The 12,984-nt window shown below is 33.8% G+C and overlaps 1 protein-coding gene across 1 annotated transcript in view; it reads left to right on the top strand.

Annotated features, from left to right (window-relative positions):
- Positions 1-12,984, top strand: part of SUPT3H (SPT3 homolog, SAGA and STAGA complex component) — a 432,145-nt gene that overhangs the window by 223,037 nt on the left and 196,124 nt on the right. The window contains exon 3 of the mRNA XM_065886432.1: positions 1,776-1,860. Within this exon, the coding sequence (XP_065742504.1) occupies positions 1,776-1,860 (85 nt within the window). The remainder of the gene's footprint in view (positions 1-1,775; positions 1,861-12,984) is intronic.

Here is a 12,984-nt window from a genome sequence, read left to right as displayed (position 1 = left end):
GCTCAAGTCCCTTATATAAAATGACATAGCATTTACTATATAACCTATGCACATCTTTCCATATACATTTTTTTTACTTTAATAAACAGAATTATTATTTGTAATATTTACACACATAGTCTTCCATGGTAATGTTAAACTTACCATTTTCTTCAAATGCCCCTCAAAATAACCCACTTTGCCTTCCTAAGTGAATCTTGAACAAGGAAATTCAGTGAAAGTGATCTACTTATGACTATCCCCTGTCTCTTTTTCTTTTTTTTTTTTTAACATCTTTATTGGAGTATAATGCTTTACAATGGTGTGTTAGTTTCTGCTGTATAACAAAGTGAATCAGCTTTATGTGTACATATATCCCCATATCTCCTCCCTCTTGCGTCTCCCTCCCACCCTCCCTATCCCACTCCTCTAGGTGGACACAAAGCACGGAGCTGATCTCCCTGTGCTATGCGGCTGCTTCCCACTAGCTGTCTATTTTACATTTGGAAGTGTATGTCTGTCCATGGCACTCTCTCACTTCGTCCCAGCTTACCCTTCCCCCTCCCCATGTCCTCAAATCCATTCTCTACATCTGCGTCTTTACTCCTATCCTGCTCCTAGGTTCTTCATAACCATTTTTTTTTCTTTTTAGATTCCATATATATGTGTTAGCATGTGGTATTTGTTTTTCTCTTTCTGACTTACTTCACTCTGTATGACAGTTTCTAGGTCCATCCACTTCACTACAAATAACTCAATTTCGTTTCTTTTTATGGCTGAGTAATATTCCATTGTATATCTGTGCCACATCTTCTTTATCCATTCACTTGTTGATGGACACTTAGGTTGCTTCCATGTCCTGGCTATTGTAAATAGGGCTGCAATGAACATTGTGGTATATGACTCTTTTTGAATTATGGTTTTCTCAGAGTGTATGCCCAGCAGTGGGATTGCTGGGTCATATGGTAGTTCTATGTTTTGCTTTTTCAGGAACCTCCATACTGTTCTCCATAGTGGCTGTATCAATTTACATTCCCACCAACAGTGCAAGAGGGTTCCCTTTTCTCTACACCCTCTCCAGCATTTATGGTTTGTAGATTTTTTGATGATGGCCATTCTGACTGGGGTGAGGTGATATCTCATTGTAGTTTTGATTTGCATTTCTCTAATGATTAGTGATGTTGAGCATCCTTTCATGTGTTTATTGTCAATCTGTATATCTTCTTTGGGGAAATTTTCATATACTTTAAATTGTCCCTAGATTACTTATAATACCTCATACAAAGTAAATGCCATGTAAATAATTGTAAATACAATGTAAATGATATGTGAATTGTTGCCACCACGTGGCAAAATCAAGTTTTGCTATTCAGAACTTTGTGGATTTTTTTTTTATTTCGAATATTTTCAGTTGGTGGTTGGTTGAATCCGAGGAACCTGCAGAACCTGAAGATATGAAGGGCCAGCTGTATTGGTTATTTGGGTATGGTAACGGTTTTCTGGTTGCCAGTATTATGAAGTGGTTGTCTTTAAAATTTTGCATTTTAAAATAGTAAATGCCCTCAAAAATGCCTACACAAGTCAAGAAATAACATTGATGACACTGCACTTTTCTCTGGAAGTTTCAGCTTATGTAGGAAAGATGCAATTCTTTGTCCATAGAAAATTGTATACATACTCTGTCATTTGAGAGGACAATTTGTACTTTATTAAACAGTATCATGATAAATATTTTTCACTTTTGCCTTTCTTAGTTTTATAGTCCTTAATATTGGTATGTTTGATTTTCTTTGCAGGTTTTCTCTAGGTGATTCTAGGAGGCCTCTTCATGAAACAGCAGTTTTGGTAGAAGATGTAGTACACACTCAGTTAATTAACCTGGTAAGAGCATATAATCTTATTTGATATCTCTTCTCTGCATTCCACTTATACTGGCATCACAACCCAAGATATTTTTAAGAATTTTTTTTTTTTACATTTGGAATTCTTTTTTTGTCAGCTGTATTAAAGTATAATTTTCATGTAACAAAATTTCACCAGTGCATGACTTTTGACAGATGAATATTGTCATGTGACTAGCAACGCAATCATTATATAGAAATATTTCCATCATCCAAAAACATCCCTTTGTAACCCTGTGTAATCAGTCTTTTCTCCCACTCCTGACCTCGGATAACATTGATCTGTTTTTTTGTTTTTTGTTTTTTGCGGTACGCAGGCCTCTCACTGTTGTGGCCTCTCCCGTTGCAGAGCACAGGCTCCAGACGCACAGGCTGAGCAGCCATGGCTCACGGGCCCAGCCGCTCCGCGGCATGTGGGATTCTCCCGGACCCAGGCATGAACCCATGTCCTCTGCATCGGCAGGTGGACTCTCAACCACTGCACCGCCAGGGAAGCCCCACTGATCTGTTTTTTATCATTATATCAGTATAGTTTTTTCAGAACTTTTTGAAAAATTTTTATTCTGAATTTTACATGTCTGGAAAGAGAATTGCACAAATATTACAGAGAATTCTCAGATACAATTCACATTCCTATGTTAACATCTTGCATAACCATAGTACAATTATCAAAACCAGGAATAACATTGGTACAACACTGTTAATAAAATTACCAACCTTATATGAATTTCATCAGTTTTCCCATTAGTGTCCCTTTTCTGTTCCAGGAGCTAATCCAGGATAACACACTGTAGTGAGCTGTCATGTCTTTGTGGTCTTCTGTCTGTGATAGTTCCTCAGTCTTTCTTTAAAGTCTTTCATGACCTTGACATTTTTGAAAAGTACTAGACAATTATTCTGTAGAATGCTCTTCTTTGTCAATTGGTCTAATGTTTTCTTATGGTTAGAATGTGGCTATGCCTTTTTGTCAAGAATACCACAAAAGTGATGGGCTTTTCTCACTGTATCATATCAGTGGGTTCATGTTGTTGATGTGTTGTTTGTGATCTTAAATTAACTTTGATAACTTGGGTAAAGTGGTATATGTTGAATTTTTCCACTATAGTGAAGTTGTTTTTTTTTCTCATTTTGTTGTTAATAAATGTCTTGTGGGAGATATTTTGTGACTATGCAAATACTGTTTCTCTGAAAAATTTTGCCTATTAATTTTAACATTCATCAGTGGGTGTAGTCTGTGACCGTTATTACTGTGGTATTTGCATAGTAATGATTTTCTATTTTCTTCTTTCCTTTTATCTTTTAATTGCAGTTATTCTGAAAGAAATAGCTATTCTTTATCACCATTTATTTAATTTTTAATGTACATATGTATGGACTAATGTGTATTTAAATTTTATTCTTTTGTTCATTATGCAGTAGTATTATTATTTATTTTTATTTCTCAAGTTGTTTCAGTGTTGGCCACTAGGAACACTTTCATGTCCTTTCCTCATTTTTCTATCAAGTTTTTGGTCCTGTGTCTCATAAATATTAGGTGTAACAGTCCTTTGTTTGTGGCATATGATACAAATATATTCTTCTGTGTCAGTTACAGTTATGTTTTGACTTTGTTTTTATGAGCTTTGGGGAGGCATACAAGTATTTTTATTTTAATGTAGTCAAATGCATCAATCTTTTATTTCCTTTGGATTTTGAGTTATAGTTAGGAACACTTTTCTTATACTGAGTTTAAAGAGAAGTTCATCTATATTGTTTTCTAGTACCTGTATGGTTTCATTTTTAACATTTAGATTCCTAACCATTTGTGGTTTATTCTTGTTATTGTGTGAGATATGGATCTAACTATAGATTTTTCCAAATGACTACCCAGTTATACCATCATCATTTATTAAAAAGTATCTACTTTCCCTAATGATTTGAGATGCCTCCTTTATCATTACTAAATTAGCATATGTATTGGGGTCTATTTCTGATTTTATATTCTATACCAGTGGTTTATTTGTCTATGCATGTGCTAATAACATTTTAAATTATATTGGTTTTATGGTATATCTTAAAGATTGTTACAGCTAGACGCCCCTTCTAATTTTTCTCAGTGTGTTCCTAATTAGTCTTATATGTTTATTTTTCCATGTGAACATTAGTAATGAATTTTCTAGCTCCATAAAATAACTTGCTGGTATTTTTATGGGGATTGTGTGAATTTATAAATCAATTTAAAGAGAACTGCATCTTAATGTTGAGTCAGCCTAAGAAAAAGGAATGTCTACATTTTTTCAAGACTATTTTTGTGTCTTACATGAGTGTTTTAACATTTCTTTTTATAGACTTCACATATTTCTTGTTAGATATATTCCTAAGTATTTAACCTTCTTATTTGCTATTGCAAATAGGCTTTCTGTATAATTACATAATGGCTGAAAACGTCTGGAATTTACTAAAATACGTAAATCTATAGATTTAAGAAGCTGAGCAAACTCCAAAAAGGACGAGTCCAAAGAAATGCATGTTCAAACTGCTGACTATGAACGGCATAATATAAATTTTAAAAGCACCCAGATTTATTACCATAGGGGAACAATGATTTGAAAGACAGCAGAATTTTCATGAAAATATGGAGACTAGAAGGAAATAGCACAACAGTTTTAAAGTACTGGATTCCCTTTTCTCTACATCCTCACCAGCACTTGTTATCTCATGACTTTTTCATAATAGCCATTCTAACAAGTGTTGGCCTGAAACATACACATAGATCAGTGGAACAGAATAAGAGCCCTGAAATAACCCACATATATGGTCAATTAATTTATGAGAAAGCAGTCAAAATTGGAGAGCCACATGCAAAAGAATAAAACTAGATGCTCTTTTACACTGTACACAAAAATTAACTCAAAATGGATTAAAGACTTAGATGTAAGGCCTACAACCATGAAATGCCTAGAAGAAAACATAAGCACTAAGCTCCTTGACATAGGTCTTGACGATGATTTTTTGAATCTGACCCCAAAAACAAAAGCAAAAATAAACAAGTGAGACTACATCAAACTAAAAAGCTTGTGCACAGCAAAGGAAACCATCAACAAAATGAAAAGGTAACCTACTGAATGGAGGAAAATGTCTGCAAATCATATATCTGATAAGGGGCTAATATTCAAAATATATGAAGAAGTCATACAACTCAATAGCAAAAAATAAACAATTAATAAATGGGCAGACCATCTGAATAGACACTTTTCCAAAGAAGACAGACAGCTGGCCAACATGTACCTGAAAAGATGCTCACCATCATTAGCCATCAGGGAAATGCAAATCAAAACCAAATGAGATATCACCTCACACTTGTCAGAATGACTGTCATCAGAAAGACTAAAAATAGCAAGTGATGGTGAGGATATGGAGTAAGGGAGCCCTTGTGCGTTGTTGGATTGTGCATTTGTGTAGCCACTATGGAAAGCAGTATGGAGGTTTCTCAGAAAATTAAAGACAGAACTACCATATCATCCAGCAAGTCCAATTCTGGGTATTTATCCAAAGAAATGAAAATACTAACTCAAAAAGATGTATGCATGCCCATGTTCGTGGCAGCATTATTTGTAGTAGCCAAGATATGGAAACAACCTAAGTATCCATCTCTGGATGAATGGGTAAAGAGATTGTGGTATGACTATGCAGTGAAATATTACTGAGCCATGAGAAATAATGAAACATTGCCATTTGCAGTACCGTGAGTGGACCTCAAGGATATTATGCCAAGTGAAATAAGACAGACATAGAAAGACAAATACCGTATGAGCCCTTTTATATGTGGAATCTAAAAGAAAAACAAGTCAACTTCATAGAAACAGAGAAACAGATTGGTGGTTGCCAGAGGCAGGGGGTAGAGTGGGATGAACTGTTTTTTAGTTTAAATAAATTGAATTTAAAAATTTTTTTAAATTAATTTTTAAACTTTATGGTAACTGGTAATGCTGATATTCACAGGGAGAGATGGGGGTTTTGACAAGAGGTATCTAGCCTGGAATTCTTGTTTTTTTATATACATGTCTATATAAAAATATATGTTAAATCTTTCATAGGATTCAAATAAATATATTTAATATATTTATTAAATTTAATTGAGGAAAGTAAGCATCAGAATAGAGGTAAAAAACTCTTGGCGTATGCATAGATGTAGCATAGAATCTGGTTTTACTTGCACTATATTAAGATACAAATTTAGTTGCCAACATTTTAAAATTAGATCACTTTTACATAAAAACTTAGGATTTCTGGCTATTCTTGAAAGATTAAAATTGGAATGTTTGACAGCATAGGTATGACTTTTAATATGGAAATCTGAGCTCAGGAGCCACTTCTACCTGGTTTTTACCAGGCCGGCTTCATTTGCTTAACCAGGAAAGTATTCAGTGTTAATGGATTTATATAGCATATTGTTGCTGTATTTCCCATATCCATCTTCAATTTCAATTTTTCAAGGAAACATACTTTTTAATTTTGGAAGAAAATGATGTTTTTTAAAGGAATTTTAGTTTTCCTCAAAAGCTGTGGAAACAGTGTTATGTATGTCAGAGAAGTTCATAGACAAATATAATAAGGAAGTTGTTTTTATGTGATATACTTTTTCCCCCTATGACTTTGCTCTGTTAATGCCAGAGTGATCTATCAAAGTGCTTTGATAGTGTACTATCAAAGGGAATACATAACTTATAGAAGAAATAAAAAGCATTTAGATTCTTGCTACAGCCTATTTAGAAGGGAAGAAAGTGATTCCACTCTTACAACCTCTGTGGTGCTGTGTCTCCTGTTCAAAAAGCACCTTTAAGTACTGGGGTAGTGAGCTAGAACTTCAGTTGACTCGCTCTTTCCTCAACTGCCGGCCCTTAATACCTTAATCTAAAACTTTCAAGGGGAAGAAAATCCATTCTTCAGTCTCTTGGATCATTTTGGCAGCGGTTGCGTGTTGTTTCATTTGGGAAGAGGTTTGCTTTAAATCTTTCGTCTCTTGTTTCTTGGACCTATGATTCCCATTTGAGACCTGTGTCCTCTCATCCTACCCCTGATTCTTTCTCAGTTCTTCAGCCAGGCCTGCCTTCCAGTCTGAGTGATTCCACCTAACTCTACTCTGTTCCACTTGCTAGGTTGTGACCAGCTCAGGCCCCAGTTAACTGTTCTTCACTGGAGTTCTGCGTGAAGATTATAGAATATGTTAAATCATGAAAACATATGGTTTAAAATCTATATAAAGCTTTTCACTTTATTCAAGAACAAGTTAGAATATTAAAGTCAGAGGATTTTAAAGTTGAACTATACTTCAGAAACTATTTGTTATATAATAGTTTGAACCAAATGAAATTGCCTTTTTTATAAGTCATGAATGGTTGAATATCAGCAGTTTTATGATTCAGTGCAATACTAATTAGTTGTCACTAGAGAGAGTTTTCAAAACTTTTAATTTTCTTATTTTGTAAAATAACAATACTAATATTTACTTTTTACAGTGGTTATAGAGGGTCATAAAAATTAGATATATTGTATATTAAAGACTTAGTGAAGTTTCTGAGGCATAGTACCCTTTCTCTAAGTTAGTAGTAGTAAATGGTTACTAGCGTGATTAATTCTAAGATAACAGGGCTATTTAATGGCATGATTTAGATTAGAATTGGCTTGAAAAAATCCATTGAAATGCTCTTTCAAATTTTCCAGAAAGATGCAAACATTTTCATATCCTAAGCTTCCCTCTTCTCCCACTCCACAGGGTGAGCTACATCTATTTGAAATAGGTAAAGATTTATGCCAACTTGAAATTGTGTGATAGAGTTGCTATTATGATACTGTCAATAATAATATCCTTTCAAGTTCCAAAACTGTCATGACATCTGATGGCTATATAGCTGCTTTCATTTTTTTATTCATTCAAAATTAAATATCAGAGGACCCTCTTCATTGTATGCACAAAGTGTAACTATCTACCATTCCATTTCAGAACATATTGGATTTTCACTATATAATCTACCAGGCAACTAGTAAGCTCCTCAATTTGTTGTACTGTTTTCACATCAGAACCACTTTCTCAGGGTTATTCTAATAGTCTTTAGTTATGAAAATTAATAACATATTCATATGTGTCAAAAGTGATTGCTTAAGTCTCCCGTCTGGATTAGCATACACTGAGTCATCCCTTCCTCCACCCCACTTACTTGTAATGCTTTTTAATTTGACAGTTTATCTTCCTGGTAGAAGGATCTCATGCAAGGCAATGTTCAGTCCTCATCACCACTTCTGTGGGGCTGTCACTTATGTCACCTCAGTAATGGTTTGTGAATATGTTTTAAAATAGCAATAGAATTTCCTGTGCAGAACTTCAGTTATAAGGGTTATAAAAATAGGACAAACTAATATAATTTGTGATTGCATAAAGTAAAGGAAGTAGAGGTACCATGGGGACCTAATGAATCACAGAATGGAAACAGTCTTTTAGCTGACTAAACATTCAGACTTTGTACTAAGTCAGAGCGTGGATATGTAACTCAGCAAACCGGAACACACCACTCTGTGTTTACATGGATGGGACAGAGAAATTCACAAATACCATCTGGGAAAAAATTCTTGGCTTATTTGTCTGTTTCTACTGTAGAGTAAATGAAGTACCACATATTTAGCATAAACAGACTGAAAGCACACCTGCTTTGTGGAATATACACACACATGTGCACACATATACACACACAGCATTGTTCAAAATATAGAACATTGTATGTCTTGAAAAGTGATTCCTTTCCTTCTTTTTTGCTTCTCTTTAAAGAGTGTATTGTGGAAAATTTACTAATTGTTTTGAATGGCACTTGTTTCTGATCGATTGCTCTTAATATTTTCTGTTACTTAGCTGGATTTTCCCTCATATTACTACCTCATACCTCAAGAAATAGTATTGTATCTTCTCTTTTTTAAGAAATAATGTTTGTATTGCAGATGACAGATATTTAGTTTTTAATCTGTGACACAAAATGGGCATATTCTAAGTAGATCGCCTCTTTAGCTACGTTTTCCCCGCCAATTCTTCTGGGTAATTTGCTACAGGCATAACCTAGAGGACCAACCAGGAAAGAATTTCCAGTCCTTTCCCAACTCTCAGCATGTCTTCTTTTTCTTCCTGTAGTATATTCTACTAATAGTCAATTGTTCAACTCTTCAAGGTAAGAGAATCTCAGAGTACAAATTGTTTATAGTTCCAAGTAACTTAAAAGCACTGTTTCATATTATTATACATGGTTTTCTTAGCGGAGGAATAGAACAGTGTCTTCCCTCCTTTCCATGTGTGTCAAGGCTTTTCCTTTAGTGTTCTTCATTTATTGCTGCTGGTCAGCTAGTATCCTGTTACCTAACTTAAGCTAAGCTCTGCTAGCTACTTGGATCCTATGCCAAGTTTGGATTTCTGACCTGTGCTGAAACTCAGTTCTGGCTGCAGCTCCTATTAAATGCCTAATGTGTAGTTTCCAAGAATTTCAGATTTACCAAAGACATGCAGACCATTCATAAAATACCCTCTCTGCAGACTGAGTTGCATCAGTTAATTAAAATAAGTACAGATTTGTGCCAACTGGAAATTGTGTGACTGAATTGATATTATATGCTGTCAATAATATGCTTTTGATAATACCCATTTTTGCAGTTCAAAAAATAACATAATTTTTGATGGCTGTATAGCTACTTTTATTTCTCTATTTACTCACAGTTAAATAACAGAAAAATCACTTTGTTTTATACACAGAATATAATTATCTACCATTCTACTTAAAAGTCATACTGGGTTTTCACTATATGAATTTATCAGCCAAGTAGTACACCATGCAGTCTGTTGAATTCTGTGTATATGAATTGGTTGTCAAAGTTATTCTCATAATCTTTATGAAAACTAGTAAAGAATAAACTTAATATGTGTGAGGAGTAACTATCTAACCTCCCAACTGGATTAGCAGGCACTGAGTTTCTCCTCCCCTATCTGTTTGTTCTTCTAATGCCTTTTACTTTGGCAAGTATCTCCCAACTACTGTATTCTCCTTCATCACATTTTGTGTTCTGTTCTGTATCTGAACCAAGAGACTTGTTTTCAGACTCCTGTTCTTCAGTACCTTTTCCAAGGTCTTTGAAAGTTATTTATTCATAGCCCTATATCTTCTTTTCCCAGAGATTCTGTTTCTCTTGATTAGTGTGGAGATTATGTAGAGAAGAAGGAAATAAAAGTTCATATCTACTATGTGCCAACCAGTCTCCTAAACATTTTTTATATATTATGTTGTTGTAGATACATAGGCCATTTTCCAGGTTTAAAAAAATAACAACTATTATTTCTATGTAGCTTTCTAACATAGTGTAACCCAATTTGACATGGCCTTATGTGTTATATAGATATCATTAGACAGCTTTATTTATTTCCCAGATCCAAGTATTTTATATTAGTCTACACTTGAAGAATATGTAACAGGTTTTTTTTTAAGTATGTTTTTTATCCCTTCAGATATTCACATTCATCCTGATGTTTTATTAGGGGTTTTATTTTACTGACTGTGATAGGGAACCATTTGTTTATGCTTATAATTTCAAACGTTCTAGTCATTTTTATATCTCAATGAATTTATAAATCACATTCTGTTTCCTAAGAATGCACTAACTCTCCTTAGATACTTCTCTAGAGTAAGTGGTTCTGAAATTCTAAGTGATGTAGATAATCTGAAATTCAAAAGATACTATTTATGTTTGAAGACTGATATAAAATTGACTTCAGATTTTTAAAGTGAATGGAAAGAGGAATAAGGTCCATCACATAAATGTGTCAATTAGAAAAGGCTTAAGAGAACATGTTAAGAATGTTTTGAAACTAAATTTGAAAGTAATGTTTTATTATTAGTAGAGTCTTACTGACTTTGCACTTCTAATCCAGCTAAGAATCTGACAGTAAGCGACAGAAAGGCAATAGACACTACTGTAATCATGCCCATTACTCAGAGTGGGTTTAATCTAAAAGCTTATATATTTTTCTTTTTCACAGTAGAGTAGATGCAGGACAATGGTGTGGAGGCAGGTGCTGATAAGAAGCAGCAAGAAGTTGGGAGAGTGTAGGAGCTAAGAGGGAAATGATCGCTAAAAAACACAACTACACAAAATTATAGGTATCTAATTGGTCTAGGAGTACAATTTATAAATTATATTCCAGAAAGTATGCATTTAAATACCTAACGTCTTCTAATACATTTCTTTGGTTGTAGAGACCATCACTCTTATATACAACCAGTATATTGATTGATATTCATTTTGAAGGCTTGAAACAATTAGAAAAAATTGATACATTCAGGATACTCTTTGATAGTAAAGATAGTGTGTGATACACTTAGAAAGATATCTCTCAATAATAAAGTTTATTTTTTTTAATCTGGAAATTTAGTTATATATAATATAGCATATATTTCTTAAAAGATCAAAAAACTTTTTTCCCTAAAACTTTGTATAAAGATTCCTTGATTTAGTAATGTCCTTAAGACATTTTAAAAGTATATTTTCTTTTTAAACTTTCAATTATGCATACTTTGAGAATGACATCTCTTGTAGTAAACATTTTACTTAATATTTGCGATAAACCTGGATAGTTAGAAAATATTTTGTAGGTGTAGAAACTGTAGAACAGAAAGATTAAGCAATTTGGCAAAAGTCGCACAGTTTATAAAATAGGAGATGTGAAATTCAAGTAGTTTCTTTTTCAGAGAGTTTGAGGAGTCTTTAGGATGAAAAATTCTGATTCTTTTATTCTGGTACTTACTGACTGAATTTACTGTGTATCTCTTAGGTCCCTTCTACTTTTGAGTATTCTGTGGTTCTCTGTAGTGAAAGTATTGATTTCAGAATAGATTCATATTTTGCAGAGGGTTTATGGAGAATAGTGAACAAAAAGAAATGGTTAGAAAAGAGAAGCCCCAAGAAAAGTAAGTAGAACCTTCTTTTGGTGTGGAAAATACAAATTCAATATCAAGTATCTTATAAAGATAAACTGTATTTTAAGTCTGTAAAGAGAAAAAGTAACGTTCTTCAATGTGAGAAATGGTCGTAATAGCCAGCAAAACATTTTGGGCATAATGAATAATTTTATAACATTAAAGTAGGCATCATTTGATAGATCTCTGGACAAAGGTAATTAAATGTTAAGAAAGAAGAGATTAAAGCATACTCAAAAAAGATACTTAAGATATTGTGAACTTTTCTGGAGATTTACCATTTGCTGCTTGCGTTGGTCATTGGCTTCAAGAAGAAAAGTTTTAGATGTTGTCAGGAGTAGAATTCCTATTTTTAAATATCATATAAATTGCCCAGAGCTTGCATTTTATGCCAAGAAATCAAATTTAGCCATTGGTTTATATGAAATCACCTTGATCAAGCCATGTGGATTTCCCACTGGAATATAATTGTTTCTTAAATGTATTCTGTAGAAAGGGATGAAAAAGAAGGTTGGGACTAGATATTCAAGGTCATTGAATTTCAAACTGAGGAATTTTTATGTAATTCTATAGATTGCTGGGGATATTGAAGATTTTAGAAAGTGGCATAGTCAGGAAAGTGGATAAAATGACCTGGCTGTTTTATATAAGGTAGTGAAAGACTCAAGATGCCACTTCCAGAGAGGTCTGTTTGAAGAAGGATGTTGAAGTATTTAGGCGAGAGATATTACTACCTCTGAGTTGGATGGTGACAGGTTTCTGAACTGCATTTGCCATCTGTAAACAGTAATCCACTATGGCTGTAAATTAAATCCTGTATGTGTAAGAATAAACAAATTCAAAACAATATATCAATCAGATCCATTATGATGGACATCAGTGTTTGAGTAAAAAACAGGTAGAAGTTCTGAGTTCTGAGTACATTTAGATGTACCAGTTTGGCATATTCTCACTTACTAGTCATTGTTCTAAATGTGACTCTCCTGGTTACTTTTGCAAAACCCACAAGAGCTTTTGAACCTTCAGCTGGGAAATGCTGGTAGAGTGGAAAGCTTTTGGAGACAGACATCCCTGGGTTTGAATTTTGGCTTCCTTCATAACCTGCTAGTTATACATTATTG

Source organism: Phocoena phocoena, chromosome 10 (genome assembly GCF_963924675.1).
Source record: "Phocoena phocoena chromosome 10, mPhoPho1.1, whole genome shotgun sequence".
Lineage (NCBI taxonomy): Eukaryota > Metazoa > Chordata > Mammalia > Artiodactyla > Phocoenidae > Phocoena > Phocoena phocoena.
This window is presented reverse-complemented; position numbering and strand designations above follow the sequence as displayed.